Below are 24768 nucleotides of genomic sequence, written 5' to 3'. Positions count from 1 at the left end.
ACCCATGGACTCAACCTGCAGGGAACGGGGCTGGTATAAGTGAAACCTTAAAACCAGTTCTTATAGAGTGAGTCCACCTGCTGTTGGCGTGGGCTTGGTAGGTTCACCTGCTAAGCTACGTAAACACGCCATAGCCCATGGGCTCACATCTGTGACACATGCTATTTTATAAACATCAAACATACACATGTATTTTTGCTTTCATGCACACAAATACATGGATAAAAAGGGAGTGGTCTAGGGGGCCATTAGGGCATCTCTGAGTTTGTCAAACTGTATTGGCTTGTTTAAGCATTAAATGTTTTAAGTATAAACGCAATAACAGATTCGAAACACTGAGCCAATGTCGTCATACAGGATGGACCTTTTTTGTCACAACTGGGTTTTATGGTGACATGATTATAATGTTGCATGTGCATGAAATCAGTTATAAAAGACTAATGTGTGCACAATACTATATGATGGTCACCAGTTAAAATATAAATTGTTCCTTCTGTCAACTTCGAACACAAGAAGTTCTTTTTTGCGTTAGATTATTTATCCCCTTACATGGATCTTTTTTGTCTTCAAAGTGAATTACAGGGTAGTTGGTTAGGTCACAATTAACAAATCATTACATTACAGGCAGTTACAATAAGCTCATTTTTGGCAGCTATTATTTACAAAGAACAGCATAAAATAGTTGAGAGAGAATTTATATTCAACAAATTTCTCAAATACCAAAGAGAATAAATTTAAATACAACTTAAATAAGAGCATAAGAACATTTAATTTGCCATACTGGGTCAGACCAAATTTCCATCAAACCCAGTATCCTTTTTCCAACAGTGGCCAATCCAGGTCACAAGTACCTGGCAGGATCCCTCCATGCTGCTTATCTCAGGGATAAGTAGCAGATTTCCCCAAATTCTCTTTAATAATGATTTGTGGACTTTTCCTCCAGGAAATCTTTTTTTAAAGCCAGCTACACTAACATCTTTCACCATGTCATCTGGCAATGAATTCCAGAGCTTAATTATGCATTGAGTGAAAAATATTTTCTCCTGTTTGTTAGTAACTTTATTGCATGTTCCCAACCTGGGGTCCACTAGACCATCACAGGGAGTTCTCCAGAAGAGATGCCAGAGGGTTTAGTTAGGGAGAAAATGAGCAGGCTGCTGCTACCTGTGATTGGTTGACCTGCTGTGCCAGAGGCCAGGAGAGTGAGTGGGGCCTATTATGCCCCTGAAAACTTCACCCCATATTGCTGGAGACCAGGAGGAGGCGGGACAGAGAGGGGCCGTTTGCACCCATTAGAAGCCTCAAATCACCACTGCCAAATGATTAGCAGAGGTATAGAAGAGAGGGGACCAATTGCATCCCATGAGAATCATAAACACCACTGCTGCATTTCATGAGGATGTGGGAAAGGAAGAGGCTAATGTGGCTGTTAGGACTTTTGTAGCCACTGTTGCACACTAAGGAAAGCAGAGAAAAGCTGGGTTATCGCAGCAATGAAAAGCATTTCCCACTACTGCCCTGTGCTCTGCCACTGGCCTCACAGAGAGAGAGAGGAGAGAAGAACTGCATAAGAAACATGAGTAGAATGGCTCAAAGGAAGAAAAGAGGAAATGGGACTGGGCCTGACAGTATGAGGGGAAAGTCAGAGGGGAGAAGGAATGAGGCAGGAATGAAAGAAGAAGGGGGGGGGGGGTAAAGAGGGAAACAGGAATCCATGGTTGACCTGGTTAAGGGGAGTGAGAGTAGATGTTAGTCTATGAAGGGAAGGAAGGAGAGGACCCCCAGGAATCATGCTGAACAGAGTTAGAGAGAAAGGGAGAAACAGAGGCCCGCCATGGTCCAGGAGGGAAGAAGGGAAAGATGGCTGCCAGGGATCAAGGAGGAGGGAGGACAACAGGCAGCTGTGGATATGACATTAGACATAAAAGTTATTTAGGGGGATACACAGACATTGAGATCTCATTAGCCTCCTTCCTGTTGAAAAACAGGCTATTGTTTTGCTTTTTCTAAAATCTAAATTGTTTAATGACTATCATTTTCTGTATGTGTTTGTAAAAATCTTAAAAGAAAATAAAGTTTAAAAGAAAATCAGGCTAAAAGGGGTTAATGTTCAGGGAGGTTACTTTTCAAAACTTTTTCTGTAGGCAAACACCCACGTAAAATCACCCTTTTGAAAATAATGATTCCCCGCCACTGAGGATAAAAGTAGCTATGCTGTGAAGAGGGTACATACTTTTACCAGTGGGGGTACTCTGCATTTGCTTCAAAGCACACAGCTACAAAAGTACTGGCTTTCCCATTCCAGCCCGTTTTCAAAAGGAAACTCCATGGGCATTGTCCCTTTAGAAAATTAGATTGCAGGTCTGCAGGTACTTCCTGATTTTCTGCCGAGTCGCATTGAGTTGCCAGCCTGGAACGTTTTTGAACTTGCTTCCTTTTTCCCATTGTAGCTGGATTGGAAGGTGGAATGGCTTTAACCTTCAATTATGAGGGCAGCTTTTCAATAGCTTTGGAAATTGCCCTTCCTACTTATTCAGTTTATGTCAAAGTTCTATACATTGTCGTGGGTTTGTGCCATCAACCACTCTCCCAGTCACAATCTGGAATTCTCTGGTTACATAAGAAGTTGAACCACTGGTTAAGCCTCTGGGAGTGCTTTTCCAAGCTACTGCTACCCGACTCCTCCTTGCAGCTTCCCCGGTTCCAACCTGGGAGGTGCCCCAGGCCAAGTACTCCAGTCTCTATTGCCTATACTTTACCCCATTCCTTACAGGATGTCACAGCTATGGATTCAAATCCTCTCACCCCAGTTGGTAAACTGAGCTTAAGCACACATAGTTTCAGGTTATCCAGCAAGTTTAAGGTCTCTATAGTTTTACTTTATCAAACCATATCAGAGTCATACTCATATGACAAGAAAGCAACTCTTGCCTTAATCCTCCTGCAATGTGCTCACAGTTGCTTCCTGCACAGCCTAGGCTAGGCTGTACTCTATGGGCCTGATTCTTAGGGAACCAGGCCCTACTGCCCTGTCCCACTCTAGTCTGCAGCTGGAGTGCTTCCCCTTTCACTATGGCTGCAACTATATCCAGTCCACAGCAGTGTTGACTTAAAAATCCTGATCTGCAGGCTCCATGAGTGTGTCTTCTTCTGGAGGGTGTCTCCACCATTCGTCTACCAAGTCGATTGGCTCCAGCTCGTCCTCAAGGCTGCTCAGCACCTCCACCTCTATCTCTTCTGTCTCTTCATCTGGTTTTAGTAGCACTCATTCCTGTTCCTGCCCCACTCCTCCTTCAGACAAGCTCTCACCCTTCTCTCACTACACCCAGGCTCTCTCATCCACTTGATAGGGGAGAGCCTGGGAAGTTTCTCTCCATCCAGAACTCCTGTGCCTTCTAGAAATTGGAGTCTGCCTCCTTTTGTGATTTCTTTTACATAGTGGATTTCCTTCCCAGGTTTTCCTTACAGCCTTCCTTCTTGTATTCGCTAGGAGAATATAATGCCCATCACAACATTATGAATGATTCTGGAGTGCATATCATTATTTCTTTTATTATGGCATACAAAAATTAAAGAGAAGTGTTGTAGGAATACAGGAAACCTTTTGAAACTGAAAAGGAGTCTGTTTCCTGAAAGGTTGGGAACCTCTGCCCTAGACTTTGTACTTTTTAAAAGAGTAAACAATTGATTTGCATTCACTCAATGGTTCAAGACCAGCTTCCCCAAGGGGAGGAGCTAGTTTATTTATGATGAATCCTTGGGCCGATGGCAGATGACAGCACCCTCAAGAGGAGATCCTGAGAGGGACCACCGGCTAGGCTGGAGTATTGAGACAAACACAGATAGTTCTTTATTACACTGGAAGTAGAATCACCAGTAGTGAGCTGATATGCCCAGCAGAGCTGAAGTCCCTCTGATACTGGAACAACAATCTCGGAGTTGTTGAGCTGTAAGGAGAGACTATAGGTAGTGAGTAGACAGAGTATGCTGGGCATAACCAGTGGTAGATGATACACTCACAATTGTAGATCTCTGTAGTGTCATCTATGCAACAGAGAGTCTTCAGTATTCAGGAACAGGAGCCACAGGCAAGTACTAGTGTCTATAAGCAGTCTGAAATAGAACTCACAAATTGTGTATGGGATGGCTTCTGGAATAGAAGAGAGGCTAGAAGAAATTTAGGAACAAAGGCCCTCGTGGAGCGAGTGCCAGTTCCTATCTGCAATAGTAACTCACTACCTCCGTATCTGCGCTAATGTCTTATACTAAAGAGAGCCTTAGAGATTAGGAACAAGGGCCCTCGTGGAGCGGGTACCGGTTCCTGTCTGTAATAGGACTCACTGTGTTCACGTCTGCGATCGCCACCAGGCAATAGGAGTCTTCTGAGTCTTCGGGACCATAGGCCCTCGAGGAGCGAGTACCGGATCCCGTACTGCAAGCTGAAATCAAGAAGAGCGAGAACGGAGCCCCCGAGAAGCGGGTACTCCATGTAAGTAAAGGGAGGCAGAGTAGCTTGGGGAATCGTACCCAAAGGGAAGATTTGAGTCCTTGCTAACTCGTTTGAGGTTAGCAAAGACCTTTTAAATTGAAAATGGATGACGTCACTACGGAGGGATGCCCCCGAGGTTCGCGCCCTTGCTGGTACAAAATCTGGAGCGCGCATGCGCGCACCCTTACATCCTCAGGAACATGGCGGATCTGTGGTGTCAAGCCAGCCCGGGGGTCCCGAGAAGTAGCAGGAGGACACTGTGGCCGCAAGCCGTCCATCAGGCCCAGAGGAAGTCGCCACAGCGGTAAAGAGGGTGGAGCAAGGGCGAGAAACAGGCACGAACGCAACACTCAATCCATTCCACTCATTTTATAGACCTCTGTCATATCTCCCCTCAGCTGTCTCTTCTCCAGGCTGAAGAGTCATAAGAACATAAAAACATGCCATACTAGGTCAGATCAAGGGTCCATCAAGCCCAGCATCCTGTTTCCAACAGTGGCCAATCCAGGCCATAAGAACCTGGCAAGTACCCAAAAACTAAGTCTATCCCATGCTACTGATGCTATTAATAGTAGTGGCTATTTTCTAAGTCAATTTAATAGCAGGTAATGAACTTCTCCTCCAAGAACTTATCCAATCCTTTTTTAAACCCAACTACACTAACTGCACTAACCACATCCCCTGGCAACAAATTCCAGAGTTTAATTGTATGTTGAGTGAAAAAGAACTTTCTCCAATTAGTTTTAAATGTCCCACATGCTAACTTCATGGAGTGCCCCCTAGTCCTTCTATTATCCGAAAGAGTAAAAAACAGATTCACATTTACCCGTTCTAGACCTCTCATGATTTTAAACGCCTCTATCATATCCCCCCTCGGCCGTCTCTTCTCCAAGCTGAAAAGTCCTAACCTCTTTACTCATAGGGGAGCTGTTCCATCCCCTTTATCATTTTGGTCACCCTTCTCCATCGCAACTATATCTTTTTTGAGATGCGGCAACAAGAATTGTACACAGTATTCAAGGTGTGGTATCACCATGGAGCGATACAGAGACATTATGACATTTTCCATTTTATTCACCATTCCCTTTCTAATAATTCCCAACATTATTTGCTTTTTTGACTGCCACAGCACACTGAACCAACGATTTCAATGTGTTATCCACTATGACGCCTAGATCTCTTTCTTGGGTGGTAGCTCCTAATATGGATCCTAACATTGTGTTGACTATAGCATGGGTTATTTTCAGCTATAGGCATCACCTTGCACTTATCCACATTAAATTTCATCTGCCATTTGCATGCCCAGTTTTCCAGTCTCACAAGGTCTTCCTGCAATTTATCACAATCTGCTTGTGATTTAACTACTCTGAATACTTTTGTATCATCTGCAAATTTGGTTACCTCACTCGTTGTATTCCTTTCCAGATCATTTATAAATATACTGAAAAGCACTCCCAGTACAGATCTCTGAGGCACTCCACTGCCTACTCTCCTCCACTGAGAAAATTGTCCATTTAATCCTACTCTCTGTTTCCTGTCTTTTAGCCAGTTTGTAATCTACGAAAGGACATCGCCACCTATCCAATGACTTTTTACTTTTCCTAGAAGCCTCTAATGAGGAACTTTGTCAAATGCCTTCTGAAAATCCAGATACACTACATCTACTGGTTCACCTTTAGCTACATGTTTATTAACCCCTTCAAAAAAGTGAAGCAGATTTGTGAGGCAAGACTTACCTTGTATAAAGTCGTGCTGACTTTGTTCCATTAATCCATGTCTTTCTATATGTTCTGTGATTTTGATATTTAGAACAGTTTCCACTATTTTTCCTGGCACTAAAATCAGGCTAACTGGTCTATAGTTTCCCAGATTGCCCCTGGAGCACTTTTTAAATATTGGGGTTACATTAGCCACCCTCCAATCTTCAGGTAGCATGGATGATTTTAATGATAGGTTACAAATATTTACTAATAGATCTAAAATTTCATTTTTTAGTTCCTTCAGAACCCTGGGGTGTATACCATCCAGTCCAGGTGATTTACTACTCTTCAGTTTGTCAGTCAGGCCTACCACATCTTCTAGGTTCACCATGATTTGGTTCAGTCCATCTGAATCATTACCCATGAAAACCTTCTCCGGTACGGGTATCTCCCCAACATCCTCTTCAGTAAACAACGAAGCAAACCTCTTTAGCCTTTCCTCATAGGGAAATCGTGCCGTTCTTTTTATCATTTTGATTGCCCATTTCTGTACCTTTTCTAATTCTGCTAGAAACAACAGGGATTGGTCCCTTCACTCACAGCTGTCAGTAAAGAGACCATTCATTGGTCTTTTCACCTGAAGTGAAGTGAATAAATTAATACTAATGTGCCGGGAGCTATCAGCTCTGTTCAACCTAGTGGCCTGCTTTTGAGGGTTTGGGGAATTTGGGCAATAGTATTATTTAAGGTAGTGGATGAAGGGGTTTGGCACCCATTCAGCATGCTAGATTTTTTTTTTTATATATATTAAATAGCCTAGTGAGTGGTATAGTTACCTAGATAACTTTATCTGGGTATCATTAGCTGAGTATATTCAGGAGACTTGTTCCACTGAATATATCAGTTAAAGTTACCCGGTTAACATTAACAGGGTAATTTGCCGATCGCCGGCCTATTGAATATGGACCCCTAAATTTCAGGCTATGAAAAAAGTAATGTGGTAAAAGTAAATCATCACTTTTCATATTAAAATGTTCTGTGCCCTGTCTGAACTTCCCCCTCCTCCAGCAGGGATACTCCATATCAGTCACTGGTAGGTTTGACTATAACTATATAGAGCAATCTATTTTGGAATACTTCTTCCACTCCTGAGCTCCCAATTAGCATATGGCAAACCTTAGTGTATGACTTCGTCAACCCTTGGCTCCTTCGCTAAGTACAAACCATCTGGAAAGCAATTGGAATTCACACCAGAACAGTTATTTAACCCCTATCTAGGATTTATATCATCTGAAAGTGAACTGATTAGAAGTCAATGGCCAGTTGAATTCTTTAGCAGGGTGCATGTCAGTTCTGTTACTGACCCTCTCTCCAATGTCTTCTGCTGTCAGCACTTCCTGTTGCTTGTTGCAGCCTTCTTGTTGGATCCCCTGTGCTTGTGGTTTTGAATGTCGAAACCAAGGTGGTCCTATGTTGGTATCATAGATGAAATCTGACTTATGAGTGGCTGGGCACCTCCAGTTGGTTAGCAAATCATAAACCCTGATTGGATATGACTGAATTGCTGCTTTATCTTGAGTGGCCAGAGTTCACACGTTCCTTATTTGGATAGTCCTGTCATTATGACCTGTTTAGAATGGATCAACAGTACTTTCCTGAGTTCTCATTTGCAGTTAATCTTCTCTAGATGCCTTCTTGCTGATGTGTTCAGTTCATAATTGTCTGTTCAAGTGCAACTCCCCATGATGGTGACTCCCATCTCTTTGTGACAGCATTTCTTGATATTTCTGCCTAACATAGGCATTCTTTTGCATCCCACTCCAAAGATATTCTAGTCACCTAACCCCCTGCCAACAGGTCTCCAGCTTTCTGCTAATCTTACAGTACCATAGGTATATGTGTGTGAGTGAGATGCCCAAAACTGTTATCTCTAGGGAACATCTTTGGGTAGGCAAAAGGCAGAAGACTGATTATGTGAGATGGTTTCTTAGCCTGTAAGCTTCAGATAGAAAGGACAAAAATGATATATGCAATAAAATAAATTATATATAAAACTGATCACTATGTGTACCTTTCATGTGTAATCTGCAGGTATATTTATACATAATTACTTGCTGATATAGGATATAATGTGATTCACATTTAAATGAACAACCTGAAGCATCTCCTATTCTCACCTTGTGTTATATTTTATTTATTTGTGATTTTATATACCGATAATCGTTTGGAACAGTGAAATAGCAAATTCAGCAACAGGCTTTACATATAACAGTGAACAACAAAATTAGTAGACAGGGTATAGCTGGGTAGTCAACGAGACTAAAATTTATGCTCGGTTTATGCTCGGTTTTTACAGTCTAATGGTTTAAGCCTTGTTATAGGTCCATAATATGTAATACAGCAAGTAGAAAACTTACTTTGGGTAAATTTATTTGGATAACTGTACCAAGATGTTCTGTGTAACATACCCACACAAGTGTTCCACTGAAGATATCTTGATAACTTTTTCTGACCAGACTTACCTGGCTATCTTTGTCTGGGTAGCACTGCTCTCCAGTGCTGACTGGACAAAGTGAAACTATGCCGCCTCTTTGTAAAGAGGGTAAAGAGAGACAAAATTTAGCTGGGGGAGGGGGGGCGTGGCGGCAGAATATTCAAATCTTCTTGGTTTTGTTCTGGTAAACTCCATAAGTTACTGGGACAAACCCTTTGAATATTAACCTCTATATTATTTTAGCATTTCTCTTTTATTTTAAGTAATTGTGAACTTGGTGTTTTGTGATGGACTTTTTAAAAGATAGTAAAGCAGCCTTGTCTGGTTTGTTTTGAGGAGCTTCTATGCTTTTGCACTTTTGCTGTCAACCTAGTCTTCTGGATATACCCAACCAGGTGGGTTTTCAGGATGTCCATAAGGAATATTCAAGAGTTAGATTTACATACAGTGTACTCCTGTATGTTGTTCATTGTGGTTATCCTGACTGGCTAAGGGGTACTCCCAGGGCACACTAGAGAAACACTGCATTAGGATACTTCCTAACAGAAGAGCTGACTTCATTACTGTACATATGGGACCACTTAATGTGGGCAGTGCTCCTGTGAGTGTGGCCTCTGACAAATCTCTAGCTCAGGGGTAGGCAGCTCCAGTCCTTGAGTGCCACATGCTGGTCAGGTTTTCAGAATGTCCACAATTAATATGCATCTCATGAATATCCAGTGTAGATACCTCGAAAACCTGAGCAGTTTGCAGCACTCAAGGACCGGAGTTGCCTACCCCTGCTTTAGCTCCTGGTAGCATCACTTAGTTCTCCAGGGAAATGAGTGTAAAATTATGAGCTCTCCTTCTATGCTCTTCCCTCATCTATGATATTAGTCAGGGAATTGCTACCCCCTTCAGGCAGTGTGTGCCATTGCTGTTACAGTCTACAGAAGGGCTCATTGTCTCCTTTGTGTGTTTTATTTAACAGGTGGCTGGGTGTTCGAGTTGAGTTTGTAGGGAGTTGTGTGGTGTTTTTTGCTGCCCTTTTTGCTGTGCTTGGAAAGAATAACCTGAGCCCGGGCCTGGTGGGACTTTCAGTATCTTATGCATTGCAGGTAGGTTCAATCTCTACCTGATTTGTATATTATTATGCTTGCTACATTGTACAGCATATGAATTATTCCTGTTTGTTATTCTAATACTCACCATATGTTTGTGTATCTATCTTACTCCTGTGCTCCACTGCCAAGGGAGTAGTGCAGGAGAAGCCACCAATGGCTTGGAGATGAGAACTAAAGGGGAAGAATGTAATGAGGGGAGGGGAGGAGACAGAGGGAAGAGTCCTGGGTGGGTTAGAGAGAGGAATGGGAATAGAGGGAGTTCTCAGAGGGATTCAAGGGAGAAGGGGGAGATGGAAGCAAGAGATTGGGGGAGAGAAGCATGAGGGCTGCAATAGAGGAGGAGGATCAAGGGACTGCAAATGGATAAGAGGAGAGAGGAGAAGAGGGCTGCAAAGGAGTGAAGTGGGGGGTGTGCACTGAGAAGGGAAGAAATACACTTATGTACTCTCTCTGCCCTCCTCCGTCAAAGCAAGTTATTGGGGCAGGAGTACATGGCAAGTGTATTTCATGCCTGACAAGTAAGCACTGCAGGGATTTTCAGATCTTTGTGCGGCAGGGGAGAAAGTCTGATACTTCACTTTCAATGCATATCCAGCATAACTCTCTGCTTCAACGGCAGGGGGAATGAAGAAAAGTGGGTCTATATACAGACAACCAACAAGGACTGAACTACATAGTCTGGGTAAACAAATAAGCATGGGTGTAGCTTGCTTATTGCGGCGGTTAATACCCCTAACTAAGCTAGATATTTCACTTAGATGCAGCTCCAACACTGCTCTCTGCATTAATGGTGGGGGTGAAAGGGAAATAGAACCAAAAGATTACTAAGAGCCAAGAGTAACAGATAAGTATGAGAAAAATAAAAGTGTGAAGCTTGCTGGGCAGACTGGATGGGCCGTTTGGTCTTCTTCTGCCATCATTTCTATGTTAATCCTGTAGCACTGTCTCCAGTCCCCCTCCAGATAAATGAGCTGGCAGTGGAAAGGTGCTCACTATAAAATAAATAAATAAATAAATGCATGTTACTGCTCTAGGTACCTGTGCAACCATTGGTTCTTTTCCCAGCATGTGGAAGAAATTATCTCCAGGACTCACTGTCCCTTATTTAAAGGGAAATAAGTATCTAGTGGAGTACCTCAGCCAGGGCAAGGATAAGGTACACATTACCCAACAAATCTCTCCAAGGTTTCTCCCTAGCTGTCTTTCCTCATCCCATTGCAATTCAGATTTATATAAAATTTATCAACAAGCAAGCAGTAGCTGATACCTTTTTATTGCACTAACTTAATATATCTGACTAGCTTTCAAGAGCAAATATCCCCATATCATATGACTGAAGAAAGCACAGTTATACAGAATTTAACTAGAACAAACGGGCCGATTCAGTAAAGTCCGCGGGAGAGCGGGCAAACGCCCGCTCTCCCGGTGCGCGCACAGGCCACTCGCCTGTGCGCGCGATTCAGTATTTAAATTAGGTCCGGCAGAAGAAACGGGCAAAAGGAGGCGCTAGTGTCCCTAGCCCCTCCTTTTGGCCCGGAGTGGCGGCTGTCAGCGGGTTTGACAGCCGACGCTCAATTTTGCCGGTGTCGGTTCTCGAGCCCGCTGACAGCCATGGGCTCGGAAACCGGACGCCGGCAAAATTGAGCGTCCGGTTTTCAACCCGACAGCCGCCAGCCAACTTCAAAATTTTTTTTTTTTACTTTTTTTACCCTTCGGGACCTCCGACTTAATATCGCCATGATATTAAGTCAGAGGGTGCACAGAAAAGCAGTTTTTACTGCTTTTCTGTGCACTTTCCCGGTGCCCAAAGAAATTAGCGCCTACCTTTGGGTAGGCGCTAATTTCTGAAAGTAAAATGTGCGGCTTGGCTGCACATTTTACTTACTGAGTCGCGCGCGAATACCTAATAGGGCCATCAACATGCATTTGCATGTTGAGGGCGCTATTAGGTTTGGCGGGTTGGACGCACGTTTTCCGCCCCTTACTGAATAAGGGGTAAGGGAAAACGCGCGTCCAATGGCAGGTTAACAGTGCGCTCCGTCGGAGCGCACTGGACTGTATCGGCCCGAAAGTCAGCTAGATATTAGGTTATCTGCATATGCCATTACAGCTCAGTAAAAGGAGATGGGGGCCAGGGGGGGAAGCAACTGTGATAGTAAAACTTTACAGTTCAAAGGGCCTTTATGTGATATCGACAAAAAAGCCTCATGTCCTTATTAAGGCTTTGGGGGTCAACTTTTAGATTATGTACAGAAGTGTAAAGTTTGCAAGTACTTTTTACCCACAGGCTATACAAGAGTTTTCAAAGGGGAAAAAAACTTTCCCTTTGAAAACAGTGATCTAAATAGCATACCCACAGACTTGCACCAGCTTTTTGTGTGGGCACTTTTCCAGTGAAATGTTGCCTGTAATTGTCTGCATTTAAGCGCTAACTCCTCTCTGACTCCGCCCCCAGGAATGCTTCCTTTTTTTTGAGCATGAAAGTAGGTGAGTATTGGTGTGAGGTGTGCACTTTTAATTTCAGAGAGGGAGGGCGCTTTTTAAAGAGCTCATTTTCTGCACGTAAAATCTAAAATCTAAAAGGAGCAATCGCCAAGGCAACTGCTCTATATGTTAGAAATGTAAAGAAAAGCAAAAGAAAAATGAAACCTATCTGGTTCTCAAAGGAGGTGGCTGACAAAATTAAAGCTAAAAGAACTGCATACAAGAAATACAAAAGATCCCAAAGGGAGGAGCACAAAGAAGAATATCTGATTCAACTGAGGGAGACTAAGAAATTAATCAAGTTGGCAAAAAGTCAAGCGGAAGAGAGGATTGCCAAGGAGATAAAATATGGTGACAAAACATTTTTCAGATACATCAGCGAAAAGAGAAAAGTCCAAAGTGGTATAGTGAAATTGAAAGGTGGAAATGATCAATGTGTGGAGAGAGACGAAGAAATGGCAGAAATATTAAACGAATACTTCAGCTCTGTGTTCACTAAAGAAGACCCTGGAGAAGGACCATCTCTACACAACAAGAAACTGGAGGGAAGCGGAACAGAGGAAAATCCATTTACAGTAGATAATGTATGGGAAGAGCTAAAGAATCTGAAAGTGGACAAAGCCATGGGGCCTGATGGGATTCATCCAAGGATACTGAGGGAGCTCAGAGATGTGCTGGCGGGACCGCTGTGCGACCTGTTCAATAGATCCCTAGAAACGGGAGTGGTGCCGAGTGATTGGAGAAGAGCGGTGGTGGTCCCGCTTCACAAGAGTGGGAACAGGGAGGAGGCTGGTAACTACAGACCGGTTAGCCTCACTTCGGTGGTGGGAAAAGTAATGGAGTCACTGTTGAAAGAGAGAATAGTGAACTATCTACAGTCGGGAGAATTGATGGACCAGATGCAGCATGGATTCACCAGAGGAAGATCCTGTCAGACAAACCTGATTGACTTTTTTGACTGGGTAACCAAGGAATTGGATCGAGGAAGAGCGCTCGATATCATATACTTGGATTTCAGCAAAGCTTTTGATACGGTTCCGCACAGGAGACTGGTGAATAAAACGAGAAGCTTGGGAGTGAGTGCCGAGGTGGTGACCTGGATTGCAAATTGGTTGACGGACAGAAGACAATGTGTGATGGTAAATGGAACCTTCTCTGAAGAGAGAGCGGTTTTAAGTGGTGTACCGCAAGGATTGGTGTTGGGACCGGTCCTGTTCAATATCTTTGTGAGCGACATTGCGGACGGGATAGAAGGTAAGGTTTGTCTTTTTGCGGATGACACAAAGATCTGCAACAGAGTGGACACGCCGGAAGGAGTGGAGAGAATGAGACGAGATCTAAGGAAACTGGAAGATTGGTCGAAGATATGGCAGCTGAGATTCAATGCCAAGAAGTGCAAAGTCATGCATATGGGGAGTGGAAATCCGAATGAACTGTATTCGATGGGCGGGGAAAGGCTGATGTGCACGGAGCAGGAGAGGGACCTTGGGGTGATGGTGTCTAATGATCTGAAATCGGCGAAACAATGCAACAAGGCGATAGCTAAAGCCAGAAGAATGCTGGGCTGCATAGAGAGAGGAATATCGAGTAAGAAAAGGGAAGTGATTATTCCCTTGTACAGGTCCTTGGTGAGGCCTCACCTGGAGTACTGTGTTCAGTTCTGGAGACCGTATCTTCAAAAAGACAAAGACAAGATGGAGGCGGTACAGAGAAGGGCGACCAGGAAGATGGAGGATCTTCATCGGATGACGTACGAGGAGAGATTGAAGAATCTAAATATGTACACCCTGGAGGAAAGGAGGAGCAGAGGTGACATGATACAGACTTTCAGATACTTGAAAGGTGTTAATGATCAAAAGACAACGACAAACCTTTTCCGTAGGAAAAAAATCACCAGAACCAGGGGTCACGATTTGAAGCTCCAGGGAGGAAGATTCAGAACCAATGTCAGGAAGTATTTCTTCACGGAGAGGGTGGTGGATGCCTGGAATGCCCTTCCTGAGGATGTGGTGAAGACCAGAACTGTGAAGGACTTCAAAGGGGCGTGGGATAAACACTGTGGATCCATAAAGTCAAGAGGCCGCCAATGAAGAGTGGGTGACTCGCCAGAATGAGGGCTACTGCCTGGAGTCAATACCCTTATTAAATAAACATACACATGCTTACTGTGACTCCAACATCGCTCTAAGCTTCAACAGCAAGAGGAAATGTGGAAAAAAGGATTCACACTCACAAAGAGGGGAGTAGCTGGCTTGTTACGGCGGTTACTACCCCAAATCAAATAAGTCTGATACTTCACTTTCAATGCATATACAGCATAGTTCTCTGATTCAACGGCAGGGGAGAAGAAAAACCGATACTTCACACATCCAGCAGAGCTCTCTGCTTCAACGGCAGGGGAGAAAATGAGGGTTCGCACTCACAAAACGGGGAGTAGCTGGCTTGTTACGGCGGTTACTACCCCAAACCAAATGTGCCTGATACTTCACTTTCGATGCACATCCAGCATGGCTCTCTGCTTCAACAGCATGGGAGAAGACTGATACTTCACGCGTATCCAGCATAGCTCCCTGCTTCAACGGCAGGGGAGAAGAAAAACAACCAATAAGGGCTGTATAACATAGGCTGGGTAAAACAAATAAGCATGGGTGTAGCTTGCTTATTGCGGCGGCTACTACCCCGAACTAATCAAGCTAGATATTTCACTTGGATGCAGCTCCATCACTGCTCTCTACATTAAAACTGGGGGTGGAAGGGAAATAGAACCAAGAGCTAAGAGAAACAGATAAGTATGAGAGAAAAAATGTGTGAAGCTTGCTGGGCAGACTGGATGGGCCATTTGGTCTTCTTCTGCCGTCATTTCTATGTTTCTATGTTTCTATTAAAACACTTTTACCAATGAAAATGCCTTTAGAAATTGCCATCTCTGTGTTTGTTTCAAAGTAATATAGAAACGTGACAACATAAAAAGACCATACCAGTCCACACAATTGTTGAACTCTACAATCCCTACCGCTCCCTCAGATTCCCTGTGCTTATCCCATGCTTTTTTTAATTCAGATGCTATTTTTGTCTTCACCACCTCCACTGGGAGGCTGTTCCGTGTATCTACCACCCTTTCTGTAAAAAAAAAAAAAAAAAAATTCTTTACATTATACCTAGTCTACCCTAGTCTACCCTCTCAGTCAAGCTGTGATCACGCAAAATGGCGTTTATGTGATGGGACAGGCTTCTAATAATACACCGTGATAAAAGTTAAAACCCCTGAAGAAGCACACGAAACACGGACGTGTCTGGTTCTTACCGGTGTTTCAGAAAAGCGGTCGTCACAGCACGCTAAGCGTACAATGATAAGTAATTTGTTCACATCCAACTCTACTAAAAATTTAAAAATTTAAAAAAATTAAGTTTCCTTAAAGCAAGCATGATTGATGATACCTATGATTACAATGACAAACATAAGTCTCTTTAGCGTAAAACCAACATGTGGTGAACGCTTGAAATGTGACTTGTTTTCCTAAAAGAGCACTCTCTGATAAAAATCGAGAGGCCTTTTATGCTATGAGGTATCACAATCTATTAAACAGTGATTAGTTATGATGTTATCTTTGCATTGAATATTAATACTACATCATACGTTACACAGTTATCTGTTCGTACCCTCTTTTATATGCATCCCATGACCACTCCAGAAATCTCCTTTCCTCTGAAAAAGACCCAGCTTCTCTGCATTAATACCTCTGAAGTACTTAAATGTCTTTATCATATCTCCATCTTATCTTTCCTCTGGGGCATACATGTTAGATCTTAAGTCTGTCCCCAAATGCTTTACAATGAAGATCACTGACCATTTTAGTAGCCACCCTCTGGACTGACTATCCTGTTTATATCCTTTTGAAAGTGCATGCTCCACAATTGTACACAGTATTCCAAGTGAGGTCTCACCAGGGACTTATACAAAGGCAATATCACCTCTCTTTTTCTGCTGCCCATTCCTTTCCCTATGCACCTAAACATCTTTCTGATTTTTGCTGTTGCCTTACCCATCTGTTTGGCCACCTTGAGATCATCAGATACAATCACCCCCCAGATTCCACTCTTGTTTCATGCATTGGAGAAATTACTTACCTGATAATTTTGTTTTCCTTAGTGTAGACAGATGGACTCAGGACCAGAGGGCTTATGCTCCCCTGCCAACAGATGGAGACAGAGCAAGCTGATGTCACAGTATATATATATAGCCCTTGAGTGACCCCAGCCTGCCAGTATTCTCTTGAAAAGCAACTGTGGTCAGACTAGCAAAAAACATGATGAAAAACAGGTAATCAGAACAGTACTCAACCTAATATTCTAGGTACCCCAAGCTAGGGACTGGATGAACACTTACCAGTAATCCCTGGGGTCCCATAGCCCCACAGGTGGACTATTGACACACTCGTGTGGTAGCTGAGGGCAGGAAGCTGAGTCCATCTCTCTTCACTAAAGAAAACAAAATTATCAGGTAAGTAATTTCTCCATTTCTTAGCATGTAGACAAATGGACTCAAGACCAGAGGGATGTACCAAAGCTACTCCCCAACAAGGGTGGGAGGCTGCCTGTGGTCCAGTCAACACCGCATGTGCAAAGGCTGTGTACTCCCGGGCCTGCACATCCAGATGATAAAACCAGGAAAAAGTGAGTAAGGAGGACCACGTCGCAGCTTGGCAGATATCGACGGGAGACAACTGACTAACCTCTGCCCATGACACTACCTGAGCCCTAGTGGAATGAGCCCTAACCTGAGTAGGCAGCGTCTTTCCATCATCCACGTGTGGGGTCATGACTGCCTCTTTAATCCAACGAACTATGGTAGCCCGTGAAGCCGGAGCACCTCGCTTACTCCTGCCATGGAGAACAAACAGGAGATCCATCTTTCGAAAAGACTCAGAGACCTCCAGATACCACACAACAAGTTGCTTGACATCCAAGGAGCGCAAGAAGCAACATGCCTCTGCATCCCTGACCTTCGCTGACAACACCCACTCTCCTGGGTCCAGACTCCCCTGCTGAGAGAGTCCGCTCTTAAGTTGTCTTTTCCTGCAATTTGAGAGACCGAGATCATCTGCAGATGACCTTCTGCCCATTCCATAAGCTGGTCTATTTCCTGCGACACTTGCTGGCTCTTGGTTCCTCCCTGATGATTGATATAGGCCACTGTCATCATGAAGTCCAACATCACGCGAAGTGCTTGATCCTGTAGCCTATAGCTGAACAGCAAGCATGCCAACCATACCACCCGGGCCTCCAGGTGATTGATGTTCCAGTGGGACTCTTCTTCGGCAGTCCAACGCCCCTGGGCATTAACTCCAGACAGTGAGCCCCCCAACCATGGAGACTCACATCTGTCATGACTGCCAACCAGCTCTGAGAGGACAAAGGAACTCCCTTTCTCAGTTGATCCTCCTGCAGCCACCACTGGAGATGGGAGATTTCCATCGGCAAGTGGAGCCAAACCGCATAGTCCTGAGACTGCAGGTTCCAACGAGATAACAGAGAGCGCTGAAGAGGTCGCATATGCGCCTTTGCCCATGGCACCACTCCCAGGGTAGCTGCCATCAAGCTGAGCACCTGTAGGTAGGACAACACTGTCAGGCATATAGTGTTCATCAGCTGATGCACTTGAGATATCAATTTCTGAATCCGAGCTTCCGTTAGGAAAACTCTGACCAGTCCCATGTCGAACTGGACCCCCAGACACTCCAATGACTGGGATGGCTGAATTGCTCTTGATCAGGTTCAGCACCCAACAGAGCTCTTGCAATAAAGAGATCACCTTGTGTGTCACCAGGCGACTCTCTTCCTGAGACTTGGCTCGAATCAACTAGTTGTCCAAATACAGGTGCACCAGGATTCTCTCTTTTTGCAAGGCTGCCACTGCTACCATCATCACCTTTAAAAATGTTCTGGGAGAGCCGCCACTACTACCACCATAACCTTGGAAAATGTTCAGGGAGCGGTGGCTAGACCAAAAGGCAGCACCCGAAACTGATAATGGAGCCCCAACACCACAAAGCGCAGAAAGCATTGGTGTTCCAATCGGATGAGAATATGAAGATAAGCCTCTGACAGATCCAAGGAGGTCAGAAATTCTCCTGACTGCACCACCATTATCACAGAGTGATAATGAACCTCGAGTGATGGTTGAACCTCGAGATCCAGGAAGGGACGAAAGAAGCCCTCCTTCTTGGGCACAACAAAATAAATGGAATAACACCCCCTACTTTCTTGAGACATGGGTACTGGAACCAGAGCCCTTAGTCTGAAGAGCCTTTGAAATGTGAACTCCACTGCCTGCTTCTTCTGTGGAGAGTGGGAAGGGGACACAATGAACACATTCCGAGGAATACTGTGAAATTCTAGCACATACCCTTCTCGTTTCACCGCCAGGACCTACTGGTCCAACGTGATCTCGAACCACCTCCGATAAAAGAGAGAGAGATGTCCCCCCTATTTTCTGTTTTGGAAGGTGGGTCGGCAAACCTTTATTGGGAAGCTCGGGTCCACCACCCGAGCCCGCTCCTCTCTTGGGCTGTCGGGTACGAAATGACTGAGACCTACTGAAAGGCCGAGTCTGCTGAAAGGTCGTCCCTCTATAGGGACGAAAACACCTGGAACCCCAGAGATGACCCCTCATACATAAGAGGCACTGTAAATGCTTCTTATCTTCTGGCAACAGAGTAACTGGAGACTCTCCCCACTTACTGGCCAATTTCTCCAACTCTTTCACAAACAAGAGCAAGCCTATAAAGGGCATCTTGGTAAGACTGGCTTTGGCGGCTGCATCAGCTGACCAATTTTACATCCAGAGAATGATGCCTGGCTGCTATGTCGAAGCCACTCTGGCCGAAGTCCGAAACAAATCACAGTCTGTGTCTGCTTAAAAAAAGCGGCAGCAGGCTCCATAACCACTCTGGAATTCCCTCCTGGGAGAGAAGCAGACAACATCTCGCCTCTAGGCGCAACAGGAGGCAATCTGTAAATTCATCGCCACCGCCTCAAAGGCTTGCTTAAGAATAGCCTCAATCCATCTATCATGTACATCCTTCAAGGCCGTTCTTCCCTCTACGGGGATAGTCATCTTCTTAGAGATGGCACATACCAGTGCATCCACTTTGGGGAAAATGCAAACGTTCTCTCACAGCTGGATTCAGGGGGTACATGCCTTCCAATGTCCAACCCCCTTTAAAATTTGCCTTTGGGGTGAACCATTCCAGATCAATCAATTCCTGAATGGCATCCATCAATGGGGAAAAAACAAGAGTCTTACATAAGAAAACCATAATGGGATTCTTCCTCAGCTCTGACATGGCATCCAAACCAGGGACACTCAGTTGTTCCAGGGTCTGGGAAAACAGGGCCAGCAGTCCATCTCTATGAAAGAACCGCAACATGGTTTGATACGGTTCCAGCCCTGAAGGAATTTCCCCATCTTCCAGGGAATCAGGATAAACCTCATCACCAGTGCGATCCGGATTCCTGTCGGGAACACCTGCAAGGAACCAAGGCGAGCCTAGGTGCTTAAGCATAGGACTAGAAGAGGGAGGAGCCACCAGCTGAGGGTCTAACTGGACAGGAATGGAGGAAGTGGAGGACTGTGCCTGAAGAAAGGCTTGTAAGCCTTGAAAATATTCCACCCAAGAAAAAGCAGCCAGGTCCAGATCAAGCCCAGAAGGAACTGGAGCTGGTCCCACAGAACTGCCCTCGCCAGCGGAGGAGCCAGTCAAGGGAGAACCAAGATCTGGCATCCCCCCAGTCAAGGCTATGACCAATCCATCATCAGAATGGGAAGAACAAGGCTTAACAAAATCCAAGAAAGACAACTCTCCCTGAGCGTCTGAGCAGCGCTGACACAGGTTAGAAGCCAGGACAGGCTGAGAAGCAACACAAATAGGAAGACACTTAGGCTTCTTTCTTACCAGTGCCATTGTGGCAGTAAACATACATCGGAATGGCTCATGCTCAAAAGTGGAATGCACACAAAAAATAAGTGCCTAGAAGAAAGCAAGGCAAAGTGCATGCACAACCTGTGCGCCAAGTTAAGCATGGGAACAGTGAAAAGTTTTGTGCGTGTAAAAAGCATACCCAAAAGCCGAGCACACAATGCGTACGCAGAGCAGAAGCACTGCGCAGAACAGACAGCCTATAGAGGTCAGAAGAGCATGCACGAGTGCATGAAAATGGCCGCCGTGGCCTACCATGCAGTGTGCAAGTAAAAAGCCTAAGTGCAGGGCCTAACCCATCAGGGGCCACTCAACCCACTACCTTTATTGCCTACCGTTCAATCAGTTTCCAACCCAATCAGTCCCTTTAGGGCCCACACCAAGGAGACTCCTTTTATTTATCAGTTGCCAATGCAGAACAGTATCCAAGTACACTATATCTAACACTCTCCCCTGATCCAGCTCTCTGGTCATGCAAAGAAATAGATCAGATTTGACTGAAAGACCTACTTCTGGTAAAACCAGCTTTCCTGTCGTGTAGCCAGATGGACTCAGAACAAGTGGGTATAGTGTGCTCGTGCTAGCAGTTGGAGACAGATCTGACGTCAGCACGGGTACATATACCCCCACAGGAAGTGAAGCTCTTTAGTAATTTCTGTCTCCAAAGCAGTTTGGAGAGCCTGCACGCTCGCTGAGCGTGTTTCCAATCTCCGTTCTCTCACTTTGAAGATGGTGTTCTTGCTGGCTGTATGTTCAGCACGCCGCATCTCAGAATTACAAGCACTGTCTTGCCGGGATCCTTTTCTCAGAATCACTCCTGAGGCTATCCATCTTTGCATGGTTCCATCCTTCTTGCCTAAGATAGTCTCACAATTTCACCTCAACCAGACCATATCCTTGCCAACCATGGCAGGTTTGAAGAAATCTGAAGAAGGGCGTTTGCCAAGCCATCTCGACATCGGCAGATTGCTGCCCAGATATCTGGAAATGACAGAAACAGTACGAAAGACTGACCATCTGTTCGTCCTTCACAGCGGGAAGAAACAAGGAGAAGCGGCCTCACAGCCCACCATCGCCCGCTGGATTAAAGAAGTCATCAGAGCGACCTACGTAGAGGCCGGGAAGTCACCGCCTCTACAAGTTAAGGCTCATTCTACCAGAACCCAAGCAGCATTTTGGGCGGAATCTAGGATGCTGTCGCCTGCAGAAATATGTAAAGCGGCGACGTAGTCCTCCCTCCATACCTTCTCCAGGTTCTACCGTCTGGATGTCCAGGCCAGGGAGGACACAGCATTTGCGAGGGCAGTGTTACACGGTCCTCAGGCAGCCTCCCGCCCAGTCCGGGAGTAAAGCTTTTGTACATCCCACTTGTTCTGAGTCCATCTGGCTACACGACAGGAAATGGTGAGATTACTTACCTGATAATCTCGTTTTCCTTAGTGTAGACAGATGGACTCAGCATCCCGCCCAGCTGCCTGTATACATTGGTTTCACCGATTCAAGGTAAGCCTTATCACTTCTTACATGAGTGCGTCCACTCTACTAGGTGTCGACGCCTTCCGGTTGGGAATGCAGGCGGTCTCCAGCTACTATCAATCGGTCAGGGGAATCCTGTTTTCACTATTTCATTGATCGTCAGTACACATGTATCCATAACAGCTTTTGCAAGGAAGATTACTGAAGAGCTTCACTTCCTGTGGGGGTATATGTACCCGTGCTGACATCAGATCCGTCTCCAACTGCTAGCACGAGCACACTATACCCACTTGTTCTGAGTCCATCTGTCTTCACTAAGGAAAACGAGATTATCAGGTAAGTAATCTCACCATTCTCTTACCTTTTCCAAATATTGTTGCCTCTCTTCCTCTTCCTGCAATCTCTTGTAACCTTTCTTTTAATTTCCATTTCAATAACTTCTTTGGAAAACCATAACTACACTTTTAGAGTAATTTTCTTAATTTCAGATGTCTTCCATTCTTGTCGAGCCTCTGGGATCATGTCAGATTTCCAAATATTCTCTTTATTGTCCTAACAGTGATCTCTGTGATACTGCAGCAGCAAGGGTGTTGCGTTCGTGACCCCTTAGCCTGAGGTAGGATTGACACAACCTGCAGGGAGGAGCAGGTGGACCCAGATAAAGCAGAGACCCAGCTGGAGCTTCGCCTATACCAGCCCTCATTCCCCTCAGGTTGAGCCATTGAGTGCTATGGCCAGCAGTTCTTAGGTGGGGTCTCTGCTAGTGGCAGAAGAGGAGGTCCTTGGAGGTCAGGGTCATAGGCTGGCAGAGATCAGGTGGGTCCAGGAGCAGGCAGTGGTCAGTGGCAGGCAGCAGTTCAGCATATTCCAAGGTCAGGCCGAGGTCACTCCAAGTATCCATCCAAAGAGAAGGAAGATTGGATAGGAGAGTTGGGTCATGGAAGGAGAAGCACAGAAGGCAAAGAATACTGAAGACCACATAGAACCTGAAGACAAGACACTGAAGCTAATGCTCAGATGAAGACAAGATGCTGGCGACAAGTCTGGTCTGAAGTCGAGACGCTGTAGCAACACACTCTACATGGAGTAGAGGGACCTGCTGCTGAGGCATATTGCAGCTGGCAAGCTAGCCTGTTATAGGGCAGCCTCTGTAATGTCATCTCTAGGGGCCGCAAGGACTTTCCTGCCACAGTCTCTTAAAATGTGGCAGTGTGGCGTGCACGCGTATGCTGGAATCGATGGCATTCTATCGCGTGAAGGCCCAGTGGCTCCTTGCCATGCGAAGAGGAGGTGGTGCTTCACAGCCTTGGTGGCTGGCCCGGGGCTGGAGGTAAGGGTTTGCAGGGTTAGCCCGCAGACCGCCAAATGCAACAAAGGGAAATAGAAAGACAACATCAGCCTTTAAGGACTTTATCTGTTATCATAGTTTGTTAATGTTTGGATCATGGCATGACATAACTGTAAATGACAGGTCTCATTGTTAATAGTTGGAATATGGCATGCCACAGTTGTGACAGGCCTCAGTGTTAATGGTTGGAAGATGGTATGCTGTAGTTTTTAGGTGCTACAACCCAAGATAGAGATCTAGGCGTCATAGTGGATAACACATTGAAATCCTCGGTTCAGTGTGTACTGCAGCAGTCAAAAAAGCAAACAGAATGTTGGGAATTATTAGAAAGGGAATAGTGAATAAAATGGAAAATATCATAATGCCTCTGTATCGCTCCATGGTGATACTGCACCTTGAATACTGTGTACATTTCTGGTTGCAGCATCTCAAAAAAGATATAATTGCGATGGAGAAGGTACAGAGAAGGGCTACCAAAATGATAAGGGGAATAGAACAGCTCCCCTATGAGGAAAGACTAAAGAGGTTAGGACTTTTCAGCTTGGAGAAGAGACTGCTGAGGGGGGATATGATAGAGATGTTTAAAATCATAAGAGGTCTAGAATGGGTAGATGTGAATCGGTTATTTACTCTTTCGGATAATAGAAAGACTAGGGGGCACTCCATGAAGTTAGCATGTGGCATATTTAAAACTAATCGGAGAAAGTTCTTTTTTACTCAACGCACAATTAAACTCTGGAATTTGTTGCCAGAGGATGTGATTAGTGCAGTTAGTATACCTGTGTTTAAAAAAGGATTGGATAAGTTCTTGGAGGAGAAGTCCATTACCTGCTATTAAGTTCACTTAGAGAATAGCCACTGCCATTAGCAATGGTAACATGGAATAGACTTAGGTTTTGGGTACTTGCCAGGTTCTTATGGCCTGGATTGGCCACTGTTGGAAACAGGATGCTGGGCTTGATGGACCCTTGGTCTGACCCAGTATGGCATTTTCTTATGTTCTAATGACAGGCCTCATTGGTAATGTTTGGAATATAATATCTACTGCAAAGAGTCAGAATGTGAAGTGCAAAAAATTGGCTAATCAACAACAATGGCATTTACATAGAAAGTTCAAGTTTTGAAAAGTCATAGTTGGCGCTAGCATAAGCTTAAGACCATCATAACACCTGGCAGCCAGAAAGACTGTATATTGTCAAATCGCTTGCACAGTTCATTAATAATCATAGGTCTTACAGCACCACAGTTAACCAAATATTTTTATACATTTTCTTGTGCACATAAAATATCAAAAGGATTCACTGCAGTGCGGCTGTAGTTTATCAGAAACCCGACATAATGCTATGTTTCAAATTGCTTCTGCTTCAGGATTAATTCTTGCACTTGCTAGCCTTCACTTCTGCATTTTCAGTAAATCTTAAGCGATCTTGGCTTAGTGCAGGTTACTTATGAGGAGAGGTTGAAGGACCTAAATATGTATACCCTGGAGAAGAGGAGGTGCAGGGGAGATATGATACAGATCTTAAGATACCTGAAAGATTTTAATGATGCACAATCGACAAACTTTTTCTGTTGGAAAAAAATCAGTAGAACTAGGGGTCACAAAATGAAACTCCAGGAAGGACAACTCAGAACCAATGTCAGGAAATATTTCTTCATGGAAAGGGTGGTGGATGCCTAGAATGCCCTTCCAGA

General features: G+C 44.7%; 1 protein-coding gene across 2 annotated transcripts in view; it reads left to right on the top strand.

Moving 5' to 3' along the window:
* ABCC3 (ATP binding cassette subfamily C member 3) overlaps nt 1-24768 on the top strand; it is a 475864-nt gene that overhangs the window by 344801 nt on the left and 106295 nt on the right. For both annotated transcript variants that reach the window (XM_029600255.1, XM_029600254.1), the window contains exon 25: nt 9654-9780. In XM_029600255.1, the coding sequence (XP_029456115.1) occupies nt 9654-9780 (127 nt within the window). The remainder of the gene's footprint in view (nt 1-9653; nt 9781-24768) is intronic.

Source organism: Rhinatrema bivittatum, chromosome 4, assembly GCF_901001135.1.
Source record: "Rhinatrema bivittatum chromosome 4, aRhiBiv1.1, whole genome shotgun sequence".
In the NCBI taxonomy this organism is placed as follows: domain Eukaryota; kingdom Metazoa; phylum Chordata; class Amphibia; order Gymnophiona; family Rhinatrematidae; genus Rhinatrema; species Rhinatrema bivittatum.
This window is presented reverse-complemented; position numbering and strand designations above follow the sequence as displayed.